We start from the raw sequence: 23182 nt of genomic DNA on the forward strand, positions 1-23182 counted from the left end.
AGACAGCAAGACTCTGCCTCAAAAAAAAAAAAAAAGGGCCGGGCGCGGTGGCTCAAGCCTGTAATCCCAGCACTTTGGGAGGCCGAGACGGGTGGATCACGAGGTCAGGAGATCGAGACCATCCTGGCTAACCCGGTAAAACCCCGTCTCTAGTAAAAAATACAAAAAAATAGCCGGGCGAGGTGGCGGGTGCCTGTAGTCCCAGCTACTCGGGAGGCTGAGGCAGGAGAATGGCATAAACCCGGGAGGCGGAGCTTGCAGTGAGCCGAGATCCGGCCACTGCACTCCAGTTTCGGCGACAGAGCAAGACTCCATCTCAAAAAAAAAAAAGAGTATCAAAGACAGGAGTGCTAGAGAAGTCTCCAGAGAACTTATTTAAAAGGTTAATATGTAAGCAAAGATATTAAACAAAGGTGATGGTGTTAAAAGAGTGACTTTTGAAAGAACACTTAGAGCTAAAATTTGCCAGTATCTCTGGTACTTAGAAAAAGTACTGCCATCTCTCAGATGAGGAGAAAGAAAACTGTTAGCTTTATAAAATCATGCAAATCAGTAGGACAATGCAATGGAGAATTCAAGTTACCCAAAAGGAAATAGAAATCTTTAAAAATAAGAAATTCCATACCTTTTCATTTCCCCCACCACCTTTTACACTTCTCATGTTAAATTTTTTTACTTCCTCTTTCACTTCTTCCATGTAAGCATCTAATGGATCTAACTCCTCACCCTCCATTTCATTTCCTTCCTTTTCAGCTTCTGCAGGATCATCTTCATCATCTAAAATACCAGAATACACTTTCTTTAAACATCTGTTTCAATATGCAATATTTCACAATCAGACCACACCCCACCTCTCTAACCTTTTCTCCCACTGCCCAAACACCCCTTTTCCAATTACTCCAGCAATCCAGCAGTTCAAATGCTCACTTTCGGAGGTGTTTCCATTTTTACATGAAGCATGTATTACTTTTGAATATTAACAATGACAAAATAAATATGAATAAAATATAAATTGTTTGGTTGTAAAAGGGTCAAAAGATTAATTATGCCAAAAAAAGATGATCTCCAATAATAGATTTTACAGCTATACAGCTGGATGCAGAACTAGAAACTTTCTCTGCTAAATGACTTTTTTTGTTTCTTTGTTTCCTCTTTTTTTTTTTTTTGAGATGGAGTCTCGCTCTGTCGCCCAGGCTGGAGTGCAGTGGCACGATCTCTGCTCCCTGCAAGCTTCGCCTCCCAGGTTCACACCATTCTCTTGCCTCAGCCTCACAAGTACCTGCCACTACAGGCGCCCACCACGCCTGGCTAATCTTTTGTATTTTTAGTAGAGACAGGGTTTCACCATGTTAGCGAGGATGGTCTCAAACTCCTGACCTCGTTTTCCGCCCGCCTCAGCCTCCCTAAGTGCTGGGATTACAGGCATGAGCTTTCTTTTTTTTTTTCTTTTTTTTTTTTTTTTTTTTGAGACAGAGTCTCGCTCTGTGGCCCAGGCTGGAGTGCAGTCGCAATCTCAGCTTACTGCAACCTCTGCATCCTGGGTTCAAGCAATCCTCCTGCCTCAGCCTCCTGAGTAGCTAGGATTACAGGCACACGCCACCACACCTGGCTAATTTTTGTAGTTAATAGAGACGAGGTCTCACCATGTTTGTCAGGCTGGTCTCGAACTCCTGACCTCGTGATCCACCCACCTCAGCCTCCCAAAGTGCTAGGAGTACAGGCATGAGCCATCACGTCTGCTAAATGACATTTTCAATTACAGTTGATCCCTGAACAACATAGGTTTGAACTGCATGGGTCCACATGGAAGTAAATTTTCTTCTGCCTTTGCCACCCCAGAGAGAAGATCAACTCCTCCTCCTCTTCTTCCTTCTCAGCCTACTCAATGTGAAGACGACAAGAATGAAGACTTTTAAGATGACCCACTTCAACTTAATGGACAGTAAATATATTTTCTCTTTCTTGTAATTCTTTTTTTTTTCCAAGACAGAGTTTCGCTCTGTCGCCAGTCTGGAGTGCAGTGGTGTGATCTTGGCTCACTGACTACAACCTCCATCTCTCAGGTTCAAGTGATTCTCCTGCCTCAGCATCCCAAGTAGCTGGGACTACAGATGTGTGCCACCAGGTCCAGCTAATTTTTGTATTTTTAGTAGAGATGGAGTTTCACCACGTTGGCCAGGATGATCTTGATCTCTTGACCTTGTGAACTGCCCGCCTTGGCCTCCCAAAGCGCTGGGATTACAGGCGTGCACCAGTGTGCCCGGCCTATTAATTCTCTTTATAACATTCTTTTCTCCGGCTTACCATATTAAAAGAATATAGTATTTAATACATAAAGCATACAAAGTATGTGTTATTCAACTGTTCATGTTACTGGTGAACAGTAAGCAGGTAATGCTTAGTTTCTGGGGAGTAAAAAGTTATATATGGATATTTCACTGCGTAGGGAGGTTGGAGTGCTGAGCTACCAAGTTGTTCAAGGGTCAACTGTATTTCTTCTCTTTCAATACCTTTCAATCACAGAAGATGGCGTATCTTAGTTATGTAGAAAAGATTAGATTGTCTTGAATTAAGATATCATGACTACTTGGCGGGGCGTGATGGCTCACACTTGTAATCCCAGTGCTTTGGGAGGCAGATCACAAGGCCAGGAGTTCGAGACCAGCCTGGCCACCACAGTGAAACCCTATCTCTATTAAAAATAGGCCAAGGTGGGCAGATCACAAGGTTGGGAGTTCAACACCAGCCTGGCCAATGTGGTGAAACCTCATCTCTACTAAAAATACAAAAAAATTAGTTGGGCGTGGCGGTGTATACCTGTAATCCCAGCTACTGTGCAGGCTGAGGGAAAGAATTTCTTGAACCCAGGAGGTGGAGGCTGCAGTGAGCCAAGATTGCGCCACTGCACTCAAGCGTGGGCAACAAAGCGAGACTCCGTCTCAAAAAAAAAAAAAAAAACGACATCATAACTACTTATAGACAGAATCTATTTAAACCATTATTTGGAACTTTCACAGAAAATGAACCAAAATCCCGTTTTCCTATAAAATTATACAATCTTCTACTTTACTAAAATCTTAAAAGTCAAAATCAGATATGAAGGGAAATGTTTCCATCCTAAATTATGAAGCATCAGCAGCCAGGCACAGTGGCTCCCACCTGTAATCCCAGCAGTGAGAAAGGTCAAAGCAGCAGGCTCCCTTGACCCCAGGAGTTCGAGACTAGCTGGGCAACATATCGAGACCCTGGCTCTTCAAAAAATGACAAAATTAACTGGGCATGGTGGCTCACACCTGTAGTCCCAGCACTTTGGGAGGCCAAAGTGGGAGGATCACCTGAGGTCAGGAGTTTAAAACCAGCCTGGCCAACATAGCAAAACCCCAGCTGTACTAAAAATACAAAAATTCAAAAATTATCCAGGCATGGTGGCAGGTGCCTGTAATCCCGACTACTTGAAAAGCTGAGGCTCAAGAGAATAGCTTGAACCTGGGCGGCACAGACTACAGTGCCACCTGGGTGACAGAGCGAGACTCAGTCAAAAAAGAAAAAAGAAAAAGACAAAATCAGCCAGGCATGGTGGCTACTCTGGAGGCTGAGGCAAAAAAATCACTTGAGCCCAGGAGGTCGAGGCTGCAGTGAACCATGACTGTGCCACTGCACTTCAGCCTAGGCAACAGAGTGAAACTCTACCTCCAAAAAAATAGAAAAATCAGAGGAGGGACTTGAAAGCATGCCCTTAATTTACTCTCCTTATTAACATTCACATTGCTAGTAATATATTAAAGAGCTATTTACTGGCTATGCTCATAAGCACTCAATGATTCACTCTAAAGTAAAATCAGTGATGCTTACTAAACACAATTTTATGTTTCAAATTACAACATAAATATTAAAAGGGGCTTTTACAATCTCAATTCCAATTCTGGGTATATACTTCACAGAACTCAATACAGAGACTCAAACAGATATTTATAAACCAATGGCCACAGGAGCATTACTCACAATAACAAAAAGGTGGAAACAACCAAATTATCCAACAGCAGGTGAATGAACAAACAAAACTTGGCATACATATATACAGTGAACTATTATTCAGCCATATAAAGAAAGGAAATTCCGAGATGCTACAACATACATGCACCTTGAAAACATTATGCTAAGTGAAATAAGCCAGACACAAAAAGATAAGTATTTATCATGATTCCACTTATGTGAGGTAGCTAGACCAAACAAATTCAGAGACAGAAAACAGAACAAAGGTTATAAGAAGTAGCGCGAAAAGGCGCCATAGAGTTATTTAAAAGGTGCAGAGTTTCTGCATGGAATGACCAAAAAGTCATGGAAACAGACAGTGGTAATGACTGCACAACACTACAAATGTATTTATCACCAAATTGAAACTTGAAAATGATGAAAATGGTAAACAGGGCCAGGCGCGCTGGCTCACACCTGTAATCCCAGCACTTTGGGAGGCCAAGGCAGGCGGATCACGAGGTCAGGAGACTGAGACCATTCTGGCTAACACGGTGAAACCCCATCTCTACTAAAAATACAAAAAATTAGCTGGGCGTGGTGGCGGGCGCCTGTAGTCCCAGCTACTTGGGAGGCTGAGGCAGGAGAATGGTGTGAACCTGGGAGGCAGAGCTTGCAGTGAGCCAAGATTGTGCCACTGCACTCCAGCCTGGGCAATAGAGCGAGACTCGGTCTCAAAAAAAAAGAAGAAAATGGTAAATAGTGTATTATGCATAGTTTTCAACAATAAAAAATATTAAAAATCCCTTACGAAATATTATTCATATAATATTCTACATGAGTTTTTATACAGGCTATCAGGCTAAAAAAATATACCATCATCGTCCTCTAAACTCCATTTTTTCCCTTGTTTCATCTCTTCGATTTCCTTTTTCAGTTCTCCTATGTTTTCCATAGCCTTTTTACGTTGCTCTTCTCGCCATTTTTCTACTCTTTCTTTTCGCTTTCTCATTTCTTCTTCCAGCTTATTCTGGTCAAAGTTCTTGGGGAATAAAATAAAGAAAGAGATGGAGGAAAATAAAAAGAAAAATCAAATTTAATAACTTTGCTCCAAGTGACATTCCAGTAAGTTCTTCAAAGTATAAAGAAGGGGTAAAAAGGCATATATACAAACTCCTCAGGGTAGACTTAAATCACACACCTTTATAAATATACGCACAAATATATTACCAAAATGAAATCACAAAAAAAGCATCTTCAAATAAGAAAGCCAAAAGATATATTTCAAACACCATAAATTAATCTAATTTTACTTGCATTATGCACACATAAATTTTATTTCTTCCTAACAATAGAAACTAAAGCAATTAGCAAGAAAAGTTTCCCAGTTATTGTCAATTTTAGTCCCCCAAACTCCTCCAAAACTGCCTCTATGAAAAGCAATTTTCTATTACAAGCTAGAAAGTAAATGACATCAACATGATAAAGAAATTTTGTGACCAGGCACATGGTACATGCCTGTGGTCCCAGCTACTTGGGAAGCTGAGGCTAGAGGATCCCTTGAGCACAGGAGGTTGAGATCAGCCTCGGCAACAAAGGGAGACTGTGTTATTAAGCAAATAAAAGTTTAGGCTGAGCGTGGTGGCTCAAGCCTGTAATCCTAGCACTTTGGGAGGCCAAGACGGGAGGATCACGAAGTCAGGAGATCGAGACCATCCTGGCTAACACAGTAAAACCCTGTCTCTACTAAAAAAAATACAAAAAACTAGCAGGGCGAGGTGGCGGGCACCTGTAGTCCCAGCTACTCGGGAGGCTGAGGCAGGAGAATGGCATAAACCCAGGAGGCGGAGCTTGCAGTAAGCTGAGATCTGGCCACTGCACTCCAGCCTGAGCGACAGAGCAAGACTCCGTCTCAAAAAAAGTAAATAAATAAAAGAAAATAAAAGTTTATGGCCAGGCACGGTGGCTTACACCTGTAATCCCAGCACTGTGGAAGCTGAGGTGGGTGGATCCCTTGAGGTCAGGAAGTAAAGACCAGCCTTGCCAAAATGGTGAAACCCTGTCTCTACTAAAAACACAAAATTAGCTGGGCATGGTTCCCCATTCCTGTAGTCCCAGCTACTCAGGAGGCTGAAGCAGGAGAATTGCTTCAACTCAGGAGGCGGAGGTTGCAGCGAGCTGAGATCACGCCATTGTACTCCAGCCTCAGCAACAAGAGCAGAACTCCGCCTCAAAAAAAATGAATAGGCCAGGCTCATGCTTGTAATCCCAGCACTTTGGGAGGCAGAGGCGGGCAGATTGCCTGAAGGCAGGAGTTCGAGACCAGTCTGGCCAACATGGGGAAATCCCATCTCTACAAAAAATACAAAAAAAAAATAGCTGGGCATGGTGGCATGCGCCTGTAATCCCAGCTACTCGGGAGGCTGAGGCAGGGGAATTGCTTGAACAAAGGAGGCAGAGGTTGCAGTGAGCCGAGATCACACCACTGCACTCTAGCCTGGGTGACAGAGCAAGACTCCATCTCAAAAAAATAACAAATAAATAAATAAATAAAAACAAAATCGGCAAAAGATACGAATATGCCATTCAAATAAAAGTGAAAATGGTTAATAAACTTGAGAAAATGGCCAGATGCGGTGGCTCACACCTGTAATCTCAGCACTTTGGGAGGCCGAGGCAGGTGGAACACCTGAGGTCGGGAGTTTGAGACCAGCCTGACCAACATGGAGAAACCCCGTCTCTACTAAAAATACAAAATTAGCCAGGCATGGTGGCACATGCCTGTAATTCCAGCTACTCGGGAGGCTAAGGCAGGAGAATAGCTTGAACCCAGGAGGTGGAGGTTGCGGTGAGCCTAGATCGCGCCATTGCACTCCAGTCTGGGAAACAAGAGCAAAACTCTGTCTCAAAAAAAAAAAAAAAAAAAAAAATTTAGAAAATACATTCTTATTAAATTATAAATACATATTATATTCACAGCATTTAAATATTCACTCATTTAAGATATGCAGCTGAATATAAGGAATATCAATCACTTCCTAACAGATTGGAAAAATTAAACTTTGAAATTCCCATGAGGGCAAGGATGTACAGAAACAAATGTATTCACGTCTAAATTCTTTTTTTTGGTTTTTTGGTTCTGGGGTTTTTTTTTTTGAGACAGTCTTGCTGTCACCCAGGCTGGAGTGCAGTGGCATGAACTCGGCTCACTGAAATCTCCGCCTCCCAGGTTCAAGCTCCCGAGAAACTGGGATTACAGGCACATGCCACCACGCCTGGCTAATTTTGTATTTTTAGTAGCAACAGAGTCTCACTGTATTGGCAGGCTGGTCTTGAACTCCTGACCTCAAGTGATCTGCCTGCCTCGGCCTCCCAAATTCCTGGGATTACAGGCATGAGCCACAGCACCTGGCCTCAAGTCTAAATTCCTAAGTCTAAATTTTCTTTTTCAGACAGTCTCGCTGTCACCAGGCTGGAGTGCACTGGCTGGATCTTGGCTAATTGCAATCTCCAAGTCCTGGGTTCAAGACATTCTTCTGCCGCAGCCTCCCGAGTAGCTGGGATTACAGGCACGCGCATCCATAACCAGCTAATCTTTGTATTTTTAGTAGAGACAAGGTTTCACCACGGTGGCCAAGATGGTCTCAATCTCTTGACCTCGTGATCTACCCACCTTGGCCTCCCAAAGTGCTGGGATTACAGGTATGAGCCACCACGCCCGGCCTTCAAGCTTTTTTTGAGACAGAGTTTCGCTCTTGTTGCCCAGGCTGGAGTGCAATAGTGCGATTTTGGCTCATGCAACCTCTACCTCCCAGGTTCAAGTGATTCTCCTGCCTCAGTCTCCCAAGTAGCAGGGATTACAGGCACGTGCCACCACGTCTGGCTAATTTTTGTATTTTTAGTAGTGATGGGGTTTTACCATATTGGTCAGGCTGATCTAGAACTCCTCACCTCAGGTGATCCACCTGAATTGGCCTCCCAACGTGGTGAGATTACAGGCATGAGCCACCGTGCCCAGCCTTAAGTCTAAATTTATAGAAATTTTTTGGAAGGCAACTGATAATGTTCATATGGTAAGACCACATTTTTATGTAAAAAGAGATAATGTGTATAGATGTGCAACTTCTTTCAGAAAATTTTCCCACAGGGGTAAATATTATTTAATCTTCCTTTTTATCTTTCACAACTGGTTATTTTAAAATAAAGCTTACAGCATTAAAAAGAAAAAATTTGTCGTCATAGAAACAAGTTTGTTTTTGTTTTTGAGACGGAGTCTTGCTCTGTCGCCCAGGCTGTAGTGGCCCAATCTCAGCTCACTGCAAGCTCCGCCTCCCGGGTTCACGCCATTCTCCTGCCTCAGCCTCCCAAGTAGCTGGGACTACAGGCGCCTGCTACCACGTCCGGCTAATTTTTTTTTTTGTATTTTTAGTAAAGACAGGATTTCACCCTGTTAGCCAGGATGGTTTTGCTCTCCTGACCTCATGATCCGCCCACCTTGCCCTCCCAAAATGCTGAGATTACAGGCATGAGCCACTGCACCCAGCCCACAGAAACAAGTTTGATGCATGCCTGTAGTCCCAACTACTTGGGAGGCTGAGGCAGGAGAATCGCTTGAACTCAGGAGGCGGAGGTTGTAGTGAGCCGAGAATGTGCCACTGCAGCACTCCAGCCTGGGCAACACAGCGAGACTCTTATCTCAAAAAAAAGAGAAAGAAACAAGTATGATATACAATTATTTTTAAATTAATAAACATACGCCAGCATCTTTTTCTTTTTCATCCTCCTTGTCATCTTTGTCTTTTTTCTTCTCTTTAGAGCTTTCCCCACCATCAGTTTTCTCTTTGGACCTAGATCTACCAAAAAAATAAAAGAGACAAGAGAAATATCATTCATTTGTGCTTAGAAACATTCATTATTAAATACTTTTTTTCTTTTTGAGACAGTGTCTCACTCGGTCGCCTGGAATGGAGTGCAATGGCGTGATCTCGGCTCTGCAACCTCCACCTCTCGGACTCAAGCGATTCTCCTGTCACAGACTCTCAAACAGCTGAGATTACAGGTGCAAGCCACCACACTCACAATTTTTGTGTTGTTTTTTTTTTTTGAGACAGAGTCTTGCTCAGTCGCCCAGGATGGAGTGCGGTGGCGTGATCTTGGCTCACTGCAAGCTCCGCCTCCCGGCTTCACGCCATTCCCCTGCCTCAGCCTCCCGAGTAGCTGGGACTACAGGGCCTGCCACTACACCGGGCTAGTTTTTTTGTATTTTTAGTAGAGACGGGGTTTCACCGTGTTAGCCAGGATGGTCTTGATCTCCTGACCTCGTGATCCGCCCGTCTCGGCCTCCCAAAGTGATGGGATTACAGGCGTGAGTCACTGCGCCCGGCCTTGTATTTCTAGTAGAGACAGGTTTTTTTGTATTTCCAGTAGAGACAGGTTTTCACCATGTTGGCCAGGCTGGTCTTGAACTTCTAACCTCAGGTGATCTGCCCGCCTCAGCCTCTAGTATTAGAGGAAAATTATAATATTAATATTCCTCATGCCTGGGATTATAGGCATGAGCCACCTTGCCCGGCCTTAAAATACTTTTACAGGTGGGGTGAGGTAGCTCACACTTACATTCCCAATGCTTTGGGAGGCCAAGGCAGGAGGATCAATTGAAAACAGGAGTTAAAGAGATCAGCCAGGGCAACATAACAAGATCCAATCTTTCCAAAAAATTCTAAGAATTAGCTCGGTATAGTGGTGTGCACCTGCAGCCCTACCTACTGAGGAGGCAGAGACAAGACGATTACTTGAGCCCAGTAGTTCGAGGCTGCAGTTAGTTATGATCCCATCACTGCATTCCAGCTTGGGTGACAAAGTGAGACCCTGTCTCTTCAAAAAAAAAAAAAAAAAAAAGACATAGGTCAGACATAGTGGCTCATGCCTGTAATCTCAGCATTTTGGGAGGCCAAGGCAGGAAGATCATTTGAGCCCAGGAGTCGAGACCAGCCAGGATAATATAGTGAGATGTCATCTCTATTAAATTAAAACAAAAAATACATAAGTACACTTACTAGATTTGTATTCCACTATTTAGGTAAGAAATAAACTTCTAAGAGTCTACTGTGTTTTCATATTCCATTAATAAACACCTGGAGGCCAGGCACAGTGGCTCACGCCCGTAATCCCAGCACTTTGAGAGGCCGAGGCAGGCAGATCACGAGGTCAGGAGATTGAAACCATCCTGGTCAACATGGTGAAACCCCATCTCGGCAGGGCGCGGTGGCTCACGCCTGTAATCCCAGCCCTTTGGGAGGTACAGGCAGGTGGATCACATGAGGTCAGGAGTTCTAGACCAGTCTGACCAACATGGTGAAACCCTGTCTCTACTAAAAATACAAAAATTAGCCAGGCTTGGTGAAAGGAGCCTGTAATCCCAGCTATTTGGGGGTGGGAGGCCAAGGCAGGAGAATTGCTTGAACCCGGAAGGCGGAGGTTGCAGTGAACTGAGATCCGGCCACTGCACTCCAGCCTGGGCGACAGGGCGAGACTCCGTCTCAAAAAAAAAAAAATATGGCCGGGCGCGGTGGCTCAAGCCTGTAATCCCAGCACTTTGGGAGGCCGAGACGGGCAGATCACAAGGTCAGGAGATCGAGACCATCCTGGCTAACATGGCGAAACCCCGTCTCTACTAAAAACACAAAAAATTAGCCGGGCGAGGTGGCGGCGCCTGTGGTCCCAGCTACTCGGGAGGCTGAGGCAGGAGAATGGCGGGAACCCGGGAGGCGGAGCTTGCAGTGAGCTGAGATCTGGCCACTGCACTCCAGCCTGGGCGACAGAGCGAGACTCCGTCTCAAAAAAAAAAAAAAAAATACAAAAAAATTAGCTGGGCGTTGTGGCGGGCGCCTGCAGTCCCAGCAACTCAGGAGGCTGAAGCAGAAGAATGGCATGAACCCAGGAGGTGGCATTTGCAGTGAGCCGAGATCGCACCACTGCACTCCAGCCTGGGCAACAGAGCGACACTCTGTTTCAAAAAAAAAAAAAAAAAAAAAAAATTTTTTGAAAATATAATGGGCCGGGCACGGTGGCTCACACCTGTAATCCCAGCACTTTGGGAGGCCAAGGTGGGCGGACCACAAGGTCAGGCTATGGAGACCATCCTGGCTAACATGGTGAAACCCCATCTCTGCTAAAAATACAAAAAATTAGCCAGGCGTGGTGGTGGGCGCCTGTAGTCCCAGCTACTCGAGAGGCTGAGGCAGGAAAATGGCGTGAACCTGGGAGGCGGAGCTTGCAGTGAGCCAAGATCGTGCCACTGCACGCCAGTCTGGGGCGATGAGCAAGACTCCATCTCAAAAAAAAAAAAGAAAGAAAATATAATGAAAAAAATTAATTCCATGATTAATCCCATGACACAAATGGGAAACATTACTAAATACTTGAACATACTATATACAAACAACAAAATTTAGGTAGGATAGTTAAAATGTGATAAATGAAGAAACAGACCTATATTCTGCAAGATAATTTATATGTAATAACATTTAAAATCCCAAGGGACACGCATTTTGAATGTTCTCATGTTCTAATGATTTTTGGGGGCTTGAGACGGAGTCTCTCTCTGTCGGCCAGCCTGGAGTGCAGTGGCACAATCTCGGCTCACTGAAATCTCTGCCTCCCGGTTTCAAGCGATTCTCCTGCCTCAGCCTCCCGAGTAGCTGGGATCACAGGTGTGCGCCACCTGTGATCCCACACCTGGCTAATTTTTTATTTTTAGTAAAATAATTTTTTTATTTTACTATAAATTAAAAAATAAATAATTTTTTATTTTTAGTAAAGATGAGGTTTCACCATGTTGGTCAGGCTGGTCTCAAACTCCTGACCTTGTGATCCACCCGCCTCGGCCTCCCAAAGTGCTGGGATTACAGGCGTGAGCCACTTCACCTGGCCTTCTAATGATTTTCTAATGTTAAAATAACCTGCCATCCTTGGAATAAACCCAACTTGTTTATGCACCCCAACTTACGGCATCTCAAAACGAATAAAATTTCTTAATTTTAATGTAATCAAATTAGTCCATCTTTTTTCTACTTTATAACTGGTGCTTTTTAAAGTAGTTTAGAAATCCTTCCAGATTTGATGTAAGATACCTAGAGGTGAAGAAGATACTCTCTAGTACAAACTTTTAAAAGGTTTAGAATTTTGCCATCTAATTTGGTCTTTGCTTGGAATTGCTTTTTGTTCACAAAATACGGTAGGCAGTCTTATTTCATAAAAGGATACTAGATATCCCTAGAAAAATTTTTTAAATTTTCTGGCCAGGCTTGGTGGCTCACGCCTGTAATCCTAGCACTTTGGAAGGCCGAGGCGGGTGGATCATAAGGTCAGGAGATCGAGACCATTCTGGCTAACACAGTGAAACCCCATCTCTACTAAAAAATAAAAAAAATTAGCCGGGCATGTTGGCACACTCCTGTAAGTCCCAGCTACTCAGGAGGCTGAGGCAGGAGAATTGCTTGAACCCACAAGGCGGAGGTTGCAGTGAGCCGAGATTGCACCATTACATTCCAGCCTGGGCAACAGAATGAGACTTTGTCTCCAAAAAAAAAAAAAAAAAAAAAAAAAAAAAAAAAAATTCTCCACTTATTACAGCACCATCTCTGTCACCTAATCAAATTGCCATGTGTATGGATGTGTTTCTGGGCTCTTTACATGGTTCACTAATCTGTTTGTCCACTGCTACACAAATTGCACATTGTCTTAATTTCTGTAATTTTTTGGTTTTTTTTTTGAGAAGGAGTTTCACTCTTGTTGTGCAGGCTGGAGTGCAATGGCACGATCTTGGCTCACTGCAACCTCCACCTCCTGGTTTCAAGCTATTCTCCTGCCTTAGTCTCCTGAGTAGCTGGGATTACAGGCATATCACCACGCCCAGCTAATTTTGTATTTTTAGTAGAAATGGGGTTTCTCCACATTGGTCAGGCTGGTCACGAACTCCCGACCTCAGGTGATCCGCCCACCTCGGCCTCCCAAAGTGCTGGGATTACAGGCGTGAGCCACCGCACCCAGCCTAATTTCTGTAACTTTTAAGACAAGTCTTGGCTGGGCGCGGTGGCTCACGCGTGTAATCCCAGCACTTTGGGAGGCCGAGGTGGGCAGATCACTTGAGGTCAGGAGTTCCAGATCAGTTCGGCAAACATGCCAAAATCCTATCTCCACTAAAAATACAAAAATTAGCTTGGCATGGTGGCGGGAACCTGCAATCCCAGCTACTTGGGAGGCTGAGGCAGGAAAATTGCTTGAACCCCACAGGCAGAGCTTGCAGTGAACTGAGATTGTGCCTCTGCACTCCAGCCTGGGCGACAGAGTGAGACTCTGTCTCAAAAAAAAAAAAAGTATTCAACTTCAACTTCATTATTAATCACGGAAATGCAAACTGAAACAATAACAATATTATTATTACACATCTGTCCAGTTGGCAAAAATTTAAAGGACTGACAATTCCAAATACTGAAAAGGGCATGGGATAACAGCATTCTCACCCACTGATAGTACAAGTATCATTAGTACAAACTCTTTGAAAAGCAATTTGAGATTAACTACTAAAAATAAAGCTATGTTTATTCTACAACCAAGCACTTTCACTTCTAGAAATGCACACTAGGAAAAAGTTATGTGCATATATACCAAGAGATACACACACAAAAGCTAATAGCCCAAAGGTTAAAACAAACATCCATTTTCAGCAGAATGGATAAATTATGGGATATTTATACCACAGAATACTACTCAGCAACGAAAATGAACTACTGCTGTAACATGTGAATCTCAAACAATGTTGAGCAAAGACACATATGAACACATGACTCCATTCATGTAAAGATAAAAAGAAAACATAAATCTAAATTTTTTTTCCAGATGCAAAAGCAGTTGTAAAACTATAAGGAAATGAAGAAAATTACTAGCACAAAAGTCAGCAGTGGTTTCACCTAGCAGGTAGAGAGTTAGGTCAGAGAAGATAAATGGAGGACTTACGGGATACTGACAACGTTTTATTTCTTGACTTTGATGGTGGGCATATGATATTTGTTTTATAATTACTTAATAAACTACATGTTTTTTTGTTTTTTTGTTTTTCTGAGACAGAGTCTCACTCTGTTGCCCAGAGCTGGAGTGCAATGGTGCCATCATCTCAGCTCACTGAAACCTCCGCCTCCTGGTTCAAGCATTTCTCCCACCTCAGCCTCCCAAGTAGCTGGGATTACAGGCACGTGCCACCATGCCCAGCTGATTTTTGTATTTTTAGTAGAGATGGGGTTTTACCATGTTGGCCAGGCTGGTCTCGACCTCCTGATCTTGTGATCTGCCTGCCTCGACCTCCCCAAGTGCTGGGATTACAGGCATGAGCCACCGCGCCCAATCCTAATAAACTGTATGTTTATATTTTGCTCACTTTTTCTGAATTTATATTTTGTTTTTAACTGAAATGGAACTTCCAGAATGGGCAGAGTGGCTCACACCTATAATCCCAGGACTTTTGGAGGCCTAGGTGAGAGGATCGCTTGAGTCTACAAGTTTGAGGTTAGTGAGCTATGTTCTTGCCACTTCACTCCAGCCTGGGCAACAGAGTGAGACCTTGTCTGAAAAGAAAATGACAGTTTCTACAAAGATGACTGTAAAATACATTTCCGATCAATAGTATGTATTAAATAAGAATACAATGTATTGACTGTTAAAACTGACAGAATCTAGTATTTTCCAGCTGAATTACAAACATTATAACCAATTAAAATAAAACATTGCCAACAGTTCATGGTAGGAGCCAAATACAGTTAATTCTCTACAAAAATAAATTTAAAGGAAAAAAAAGAAAGGTGCAGAGAAGGGAAGCAGTCCCCAATATGCATTATAGATGGAGCCCAATGATAACATTACCTATTCTCAATTTTCTTGCTTTTATTGCCAGGACTGGAGGATCGGGATCGCCGGCCCCGGCTTCTACTCCTTGAGCGTCTCCTGTCTCTACTTCGAGATCTTCTTCGCTCTCGGCTTCTGTCTCTCTCTCTACTTCTGGAACGTCTGAAAGAGGAACACTTTTCATTTATTCTATGACCAAATGGAGTTACTATTTCAAATCAGGATTCTGTCCCACATTGAAAGAATCTTAATTACTACCATCATTAAAGGCAGAGATCTCAATGAAGTAAAGCCAGGTCTTACAAGTGCTCAATGAAAGAAATGAGAATACTAATTTTTTTTTTTTTTAGACAATGTCTCAGTTCTGTCACCCAGGCTGGAGTGCAGTGGCACAATTGCAGCTCACTGCAACCTCTGCCTTCCAGGTTCAAGTGATTCTCCTGCCTCAGTCTCCCCAGTAGCTGGGATTACAGATCTGCACCACCATGCCAGGCTGATTTTTTTTTTTTTTTTTTGGAGACAGAGTTTCACTCTTGTTGCCCAGGCTGGAGTGCAATGGCACGATCTCGGCTCGCCACAACCTCTGTCTCCTGGGTTAAAGCGATTCTCCTGCCTCAGCCTCCTGAGTAGCTGGGATTACAGGCATGTGCCACCATGTCCAGCCAATTTTGTATTTTTAGAGATGGGCTTTCTCTATGTTGGTCAGGCTGGTCTCGAACTCCCATCAGGTGATCTGCCTGCCTCAGCCTCCCCAAGTGCTGGGATTACAGGCATGAGCCACCATGCCAGGCCAGAGAATACTAATTTCATAAAGATGTTTGTGAAAAAACATAATAAATCTGTAATTAACATCGATTTAAAATTGATGGTCTAAGATAGAATATCTAGTTTCAGACAGCCTAAACCTAAGTATAAGGATGGGCATAATGGGGCTACTAAAAGATCACTGATCTGAAGATGAAGAGGCAAGAATTTCTATCCTGCTACTCCTGGTAACTAATGACATGATACAGGTCAGATCTCCAACTTTCTGGGTCTCAGTTTCATCATCTATAAAATATGGAGACTTCACTTGACATCTTTGAAATCCTTCTTGCTCTAAAATCTTATGATTCTACTTTCACACCAAAAAGTCAAAGACCAAATGTTAAAATAACCATTTTCACTTAAGTACTTGAATTGTGTGAAATTGTCCTAGGACCACAAAATGTGAAAATGAATTAGTTAGCACTACCCACATTGTCACGTGAGAATTTTTTCCTTGAATCCTATGTAATACCAATGTACTCCAATGTCTGAAAAGGATGAAGTTAAATTCTTTCTGTGATCCACTCACAACACAACCTTGTCTTCCTTTCCTATTTTAATGAGAAACTGGGCAAGGTATGGTATCTCATACCTGTAGTCCCAACCTTTTGGGAGGCCACTAGCAACACAGTTAAGACCCCCATCTCTATGAAAAGCTGTTTTTAATTGGCTGGGTGTGGTGTGTACAGAAGATTACTTTCTATTTTTCTGTTACGAGATGGAGTCCTGATCTGTCGCCCAGGCTGGAGTACGGTGGCACCATCTCGGCTCACTGCACCTCTGCTTCCCGGGTTCAAGCAAGTATCCTGCCTCAGTCTCCCGAGCGGCTGGGAATACAGGTATGCACCAACATGCCGGCTAATTTTTTTTTTTTTTTGAGACAGAATTTTGCTTTTGTTGCCCAGGTTAGAGTGCAATGAATGGCACGATCTCTGCTCACCGCAACTCCACCCCCACGGGGTTCAAGTGATTCTCCTGCCTCAGCCTCCCCAAGTAGCTGGGATTACAGGCATGCACCACCACACCTGGCTCACTCTTTTTTTTTTTTTTTTTTTCAGTAGAGACAGGGTTTCACCATGTTGGCCAGGCTGGTCTCAAACTCCTGACCTTGTGATTCACCCACCTCAGCCTCCCAAAGGGCTGAGATTACAGACGTAAGCCACCATGCTTGGCCAACTTTGCCACTATTAAAAATACAAAAATTATCTGGGCGTCATGGAGCATGCCTATAATCCCAGCTACTCAAGAGGCTGAGGCACGAGAATCACTTGAACCGGGGAGGCAGAGGTTGCAGTGAGCCAAGATCGCGCCACTGCACTCCAGACTGGGTGACAAAGTGAAACTCTGTCTCAAAATAAATAAATAAATAAATAAATAAAGATTAAGGCGCTCTTTAGTTTAAATCTATGACAGCTCATTAAAATAGTTTAAGAGGCTTGGAGAGAGTCTGCTTTGTTTCCTTTTTCTGTCTGCTTTAGAGGCTGCTCTAAACACACTGTTCAGCAAATGGAAGAAGAGAAAGAGAGAGAGAGGGAGAAAGGAGGGAGGGAGAGGAAGGGAAGGAGATAGGGCGAGAGGGATGGAGGAAGGGAGGGAGGGAAGGAGGGAGAGAGGAAGGAAATTTTACAAATTTCCACAAGGGTGGCAAAAAAAAAAAAAAAAAGGAAAGCAAAATTAACACCTTGGTCAGCTCTCCTGGAGCAGAACTGGAATAGAACCCCCTTGCATATAACTTAGTACTTTACTTTTTACTTCATTTTGTACATCCCTCGGAGGGCTTCAAGGGATATCTTTGGGTTACAGGAAATACAGCCTAAAGTCTCCAAACTAAAAATACTGTTTGATGGCTGGACGCGGTGGCTCACACATGTAATCTCAGCACTTTGGGAGGCCAAGGTGGGAGGATCACATGAGGCCAGGAGATCAAGAGCATCCTGGCCAACATGGCAAAACACCGTCTCTTCTAAAAACACAAAAATTAGCCAGTCGTGGTGGTGCACATCGGTAATCACAGCTACTTGGGAGGCTTAGGCATGAGAATCACTGGAACCCGGGAAGTAGAGGTTGCAGTGAGCTGAGATCATACCACTGCACTCCAGTCTGGGCAACAGAGTGAGGCTCTGTCTCAAAAAAGATGTAAAAAATAATAAAATAAAACACTGTTTGATAGAGTCTTTGTAGGCACAGCCCTCTGGGTCTAATCAAGCAAGTTGGGGATAAAGAAAAGGGCGTTGAAAACACACTTTTGAAGAAGCCTGCTATAGCTGAGACGGCCCAATTTATCACTAGTCCTTCGGAAATTAATTAATGTCTTACCTCAGACGCTTCCTGTCCCTTGACCGAGATCTTCTTTTATCCCTGCTACGAGACCTCTCTCTCCTCCTATCTCTATCTCTGCTTCTAGATCGCCTGTCATCTCCACGTTTACTTCTTTTGTCTGAGGGTGAGCGACTTCTAGACCGACTTCCAGAGCGACCCCGTGATGCCGATCGTTTTCGATAGTGGCTAGAACAGTAAGTCAAAGATTTAGGTCAGCAAACACCGTTAGCTTCTATTATATTTCATTACATTTTTTCTAAAAATAATTTCAGCAGACAAATTTAACACTCACAGAACTTTTTATGATTTTTTCTAAAATTATGAGGGAAAAAAATGAACCCTTCTGCTTCAGCACAGGCACACGTAGAGATGGAAAATCTGTCTTGAAAGAGAGGCAAGGATAGTGAACAAAACAAACCAAGCTCCTGCCTTTGAGCTCCAGGCAGCTTACATTCTGGTAAAGGAAAAGACGGCAGACAAGTGAAGAAACAAACACTGTATAAAACAGGTTTACATACAATATAAATATGACATTTGTTACAGAGGCTTGGAGGAAATAAAGGAGCCATGTACATACACAGGGAATTTTCCATGCAAAAGGAACAAATGCAAAGTCCCTAAAGAGGAAGCTTGACTGGTGCGTTCAAGGAACAGCAAGGATGCCAGTTGCGGCTAGTGTTAAAAGAGTAACAGAGTGTGCCATAAGATGGGTCAGAAAAACAGCAGGCAAGCCAAACCTGGAAGGCCTTACTGGCCATTATAGAAGGACTCTGTCTCTTACACCAAGATGAAAATCTACTGGAAGACTTTAAGCAGAGGAGTGACACAACCTTGTTAATGTTTTTGTTTTTATTTTTATTTTTTTATTTTTTTGAGACGGAGTCTCGCTCTGTCGTCCAGTCTGGAGTGCAGTGGGCGGATCTCAGCTCACTGCAAGCTCCACCTCCCGGGTTCACGCCATTCTCCTGCCTCAGCCTCCCGAGTAGCTGGGACTACAGGCACCCGCCACCTCGCCCGGCTAGTTTTTTTCTATTTTTTAGTAGAGACGGGGTTTCACCGTGTTAGCCAGGATGGTCTCGATCTCCTGACCTCATGATCCGCCCGTCTCGGCCTCCCAAAGTGCTGGGATTACAGGCGTGAGTCACCGCACCCGGCCCTATTTTTATTTTTAGAAACAGGCCCCACTCTGTTAACCAGGATGGAGTGAAGTGGTATGATTACAGCTCACTGCAACTTCAACCCTCCAGGGCTCAAGCAATCCTCCCACTTCAGCCTCCCAAGAAGGTGGAACTACAAGCAGGCGTCACCACACTCAGCTAATTATTTTTATTTTTTATTTTATTTTATTTTTTTAAAATAAAAAACTCTGATGCCCAGGCTGGAATGCAATGGCACTATCTCAGTTCACTGCAACCTCTGCCTCCCGGGTTCAAACGATCCTCCTGCCTCAGCCTCCCAAGCCGCTGGGATTACAGGCCTACACCACCACACTGGCCAATTTTGTATTTTTAGTAGAGGAGGCAGTTTCACCACGTTGGTCAGGCTGGTCTGGAACTCCTGACTTCAAGTGATCCCCCCGCCTCAGCCTCCCAAAGTGCTGGGATTACAGGCCATGAGCCACCGCATGCAGCCTTTTTATTTTTATTTATTTCTTTTCATTTTTATTTTATTTATTTCATTCCAGCCTGGGTGACAGACAAGGTCTCACTCTGTCACCCAGGCTGGAATGCGGCGGCTCGATTGCCACTCACTATAACTTCAACCTCCTGGGCCCTAGCAATCCTTCCACCTCAACCTCCAGAGTAGCTGAGACTAAAGGCACACACCACCACACCCACTTTTTTTTTTTTTTTTTTTTTTTTTTTTTGTAGAGATGGTGTCTCACTATGTTGCTCAGGATTGTCTTAATCTCCCGGCCTCAAGCATCCTCCCACCTCAGCCTCCCAAGTAGCTGGCACCAAAAGCATAAAAGTGTGTGCCACTATGCCCACCTTTTTTTTTTTTTTTTTTTTTTGTAGAGATGGAGTCTTGCTATGCTGCTCAGGATGGTCTTGAACTCCTGGGCTCAAGCAATCCTCCCACTTAATGTAATCCCAAAATGCTGGGATTACAGGCATGAGCCACTGCACCTGGCCTAATGTTTTTAAAGTCTTTTTCTGGCTGCTGAGAGAAGAACAAACCGAACAAAGGGAGGCAAGGACAAAAGGATAATAGGTAGGATTAGCAAACACCAGCACTACAGCAATCATCCAGGCACGAAATAGTGGTGGCATAGATCAAAATGGAAGGTGGAAAGATTTTGAGAAGTATCAAAATCTGGATATCTTGAAGCTAGCACTGATGGGATTTAATGATGAATTAAATGTCAAGTGTGACAGCAAGAGAGAAATCACTCAGTTGCCATTTACTAAGATGGGAAGGCTGAGGGAGAAATAGATCCAGGGAGAAGGTGGATCAGAATATTAGGTATCCAAGTGGAGATACATAGTATGTAGTTGAAATATTAGCCTGGAGTTCAAGGAAGAGGTTTCTCTAGAAATATAAACTGGACAGCCATCAGTGTACAAAGGCTATTTATTTAAAGCTATATAAATAAGATCACTAGGAGATGAGTGCACCTAATTATCTTTCAAGCACCTCAAGTTCAACTTGTAGAAACCCAAACTTGTTAGGCTTCCCTCCCCAAACCATTAATCATACCAACTTCTGGTCACTAGGCTCAAAACATTAGTTGTAAATATTTTTCTCTTGCTCTCATTCGATACAATAAATAAAACACCAAATGGCTAAGCACAGCGGCTCATGCCTGTAATCCCAGCACTTTGGGAGGCCGAGGTGGGCAGAGAGCTTGAGCTCAGGAGTTACCAGCCTGGGCAACATGGTGAAACCCTGTCTCTACAAAAAAATACAAAAATTAGCAGTGTGGTGGCACACGCTTGTAGTTCCAGCTACTCGGGAGGCTGAGGTAGGAGGATCTCTTGAACCTAGGAAACATAGGTTGCAGTGAGCCAAGATTGTTTCAATGCACTCCAGCCTGGGCGACAGAGCAAGTCCCTGTCTCAAAAACAAAAAAAAACACCAAGTAATACCAATTTCACCTCTGTAATTCCCTTCACATTATATCACCTCCACAGAGTTCCAACTATCACTATTCTATATCAGACTTATCTACCTAGGAGATTCTTAAAGACTGTGGTCTTTCTGTTTCTATTCCCTTTTCCATTAAATCTTACTCATTGCTGCTAAGGAGAATTCTGATTCTGTTACACCCTTTTTACTCAAAATCTTCAAAGGTTCACAAACAAATTGCTATCTTCAAAATCTACAATCCACCCACCTTCTGGACCCAAGTCCTATTCAGGACCCACCTCCTACTTCTCAAAAAAGATAAAAACCCTTCATGAAACCTACATATGTAGAAAAATTGGGCTTTTTAGCTATTTCTCTAACACCCTGAGCCTTCCCACCTCTGGGCCTTTCATGATTCCCTGAACAAACCTAGAGCACAGGCCATGCACAGCAGAGAGGTAAAGGAGAAGGCTGAAGGGCTAGAATACATCTTCTTGTGAAGGGCCTTGAAGGCTGTCATAGAGTTTAAATTTCATCTTGGAAGCAGTAGGAACCAATGGAGACTAAGTCAGGGGCATGACATGTTCTTATCTCTACTTCAGAAGTGGCACTCTGGCTGTAGTGTGAGGGATCTAACAATTAGGAGAGCAACAAAGGAAGACAATCAATTCAGAGAATAATCAATTTAAAACAGGTGTAGTAGTCTGGACAATAAACAATTAGGGCCTCAATTAAGTCAGGGAAAGCCAGAATGGGGAAAGGATGTAGAAACTAACAGGCTGTGGGTAGTGAGAGAGAAAAAACGAGTCAAATAAATATCACTTCCAGATTTCTGGGCTGGGCAGCCTTCAAGAGATTTAAAACACCGTTACAGGAATTTTCTGTAGTTAAAGAAATATTCTTTATCTTCATCCAGGTGATTACACGGTTTACATACTTGCTAAATTTCATCAAGTTTTACCCTTACGTTTTGTCCATTTCCCTGACTGTTAATTTTACCTCAACAAAGAACTGTTAGCATTAAAAACAAAAGCCTTCATTGTTCCTCCACATAAAATATCTCTCACTCATTGCTAAATACATAGCAAATAGTCATTTTTAACATAAAATTCTCAAGGTTCCTAACAATCTATCAACAATCTAAAGTTGTGATGAGATCTCATAGTTCTAATAAGAGCTCACAGTCCATAACTTCAAAGGACAGAAAAGCAGGTAACAAAGAAATACGAAATCTATTTGCGAAGTAAATGCCCACGCAACAAGTATTTATCGTAGCCCAGTAAAAGCCTAGTCGTGTACAGTGCTGTCGATGCGGTAAGAATGTCTGCCCACAAGCTACTTTCATGTAACTTGGGAAAAGACCATAAGCGCACAAAGAACTAAAATATAGAATGATGGGAGTCGAGGAAACGTTGGAAATGCGAAGTAATAAGCAATCCAACTGGGATTACTTCTAACTGAAGTAATCAGGGCAGGCTCCCTTGAAGTGGCGGGATGTGGTGCCCAATCACTAACGTCCTGGAGGGTTGTTCCCGCTCCAGGGTTTCGAACCTTCTGATAGTAGTCCAGGAGAAGCCGTCGCTGGCCCAAGCACAACCATTCCCTCAGCCGAGGTCCCCCAGCCCTTCCAATGCCCGCGGGGCAGCGTTGGCCGCACGTGGGGCCGCGCCAGGCCTGGCCGGGCGGCCACCTCAACTCCCGCCTCTTCTCACGACCCCAAGAAGCCGTTCGCCCGCTAGCCCGCTCGGTGCTCTGCCTCACCGTGACTCCCGACCCATGCTGCCGACCGCGGGAATGCTGGTGCCCTTGAGTACCACGCGCAGGCGAACGGGACAAACAAGGAGACTGCGCTGCCCTCAGCGCCCGGCAAAGATCCGCGCTAAGCACTAGCGACTGCTACACCGGCGGCGGCCATCCCAGCGCGGCCAACGAAAACAGGACGTGCTGGCGCCGGCAGCCGAAGGAAGAGAAAAGCCGACCGGAAGCTGCCGCTCTTCCACAGCGCCCCCGCTCGACTGGAGGGCGCACAGCGCCGGCCTCCTCGAAAGATGGTGGCTTGGCCCCGACTTCCCGGCCCCAGCGCCCGGCTGATTAGTGCGATGGAGCGTAGCAACTC

The 23182-nt window shown here is 43.9% G+C and overlaps 1 protein-coding gene across 1 annotated transcript in view; it reads right to left on the minus strand.

Moving 5' to 3' along the window:
* LOC105467133 (DEAD-box helicase 46) overlaps positions 1 to 23010 on the minus strand; it is a 74468-nt gene extending 51458 nt beyond the window's left edge. The window contains exons 1-6 of the mRNA XM_011716549.3: positions 22828 to 23010; positions 17995 to 18183; positions 14890 to 15033; positions 8729 to 8825; positions 4849 to 5014; positions 626 to 777 (exon numbers count right to left, since the gene is read on the minus strand). Of these exons, the coding sequence (XP_011714851.1) occupies positions 626 to 777; positions 4849 to 5014; positions 8729 to 8825; positions 14890 to 15033; positions 17995 to 18183; positions 22828 to 22844 (765 nt within the window). The 5' untranslated portion in view covers positions 22845 to 23010. The remainder of the gene's footprint in view (positions 1 to 625; positions 778 to 4848; positions 5015 to 8728; positions 8826 to 14889; positions 15034 to 17994; positions 18184 to 22827) is intronic.
* Positions 23011 to 23182: the final 172 nt, after the last annotated feature.

The sequence above is a fragment of the Macaca nemestrina genome, chromosome 6 (genome assembly GCF_043159975.1).
Source record: "Macaca nemestrina isolate mMacNem1 chromosome 6, mMacNem.hap1, whole genome shotgun sequence".
Lineage (NCBI taxonomy): Eukaryota > Metazoa > Chordata > Mammalia > Primates > Cercopithecidae > Macaca > Macaca nemestrina.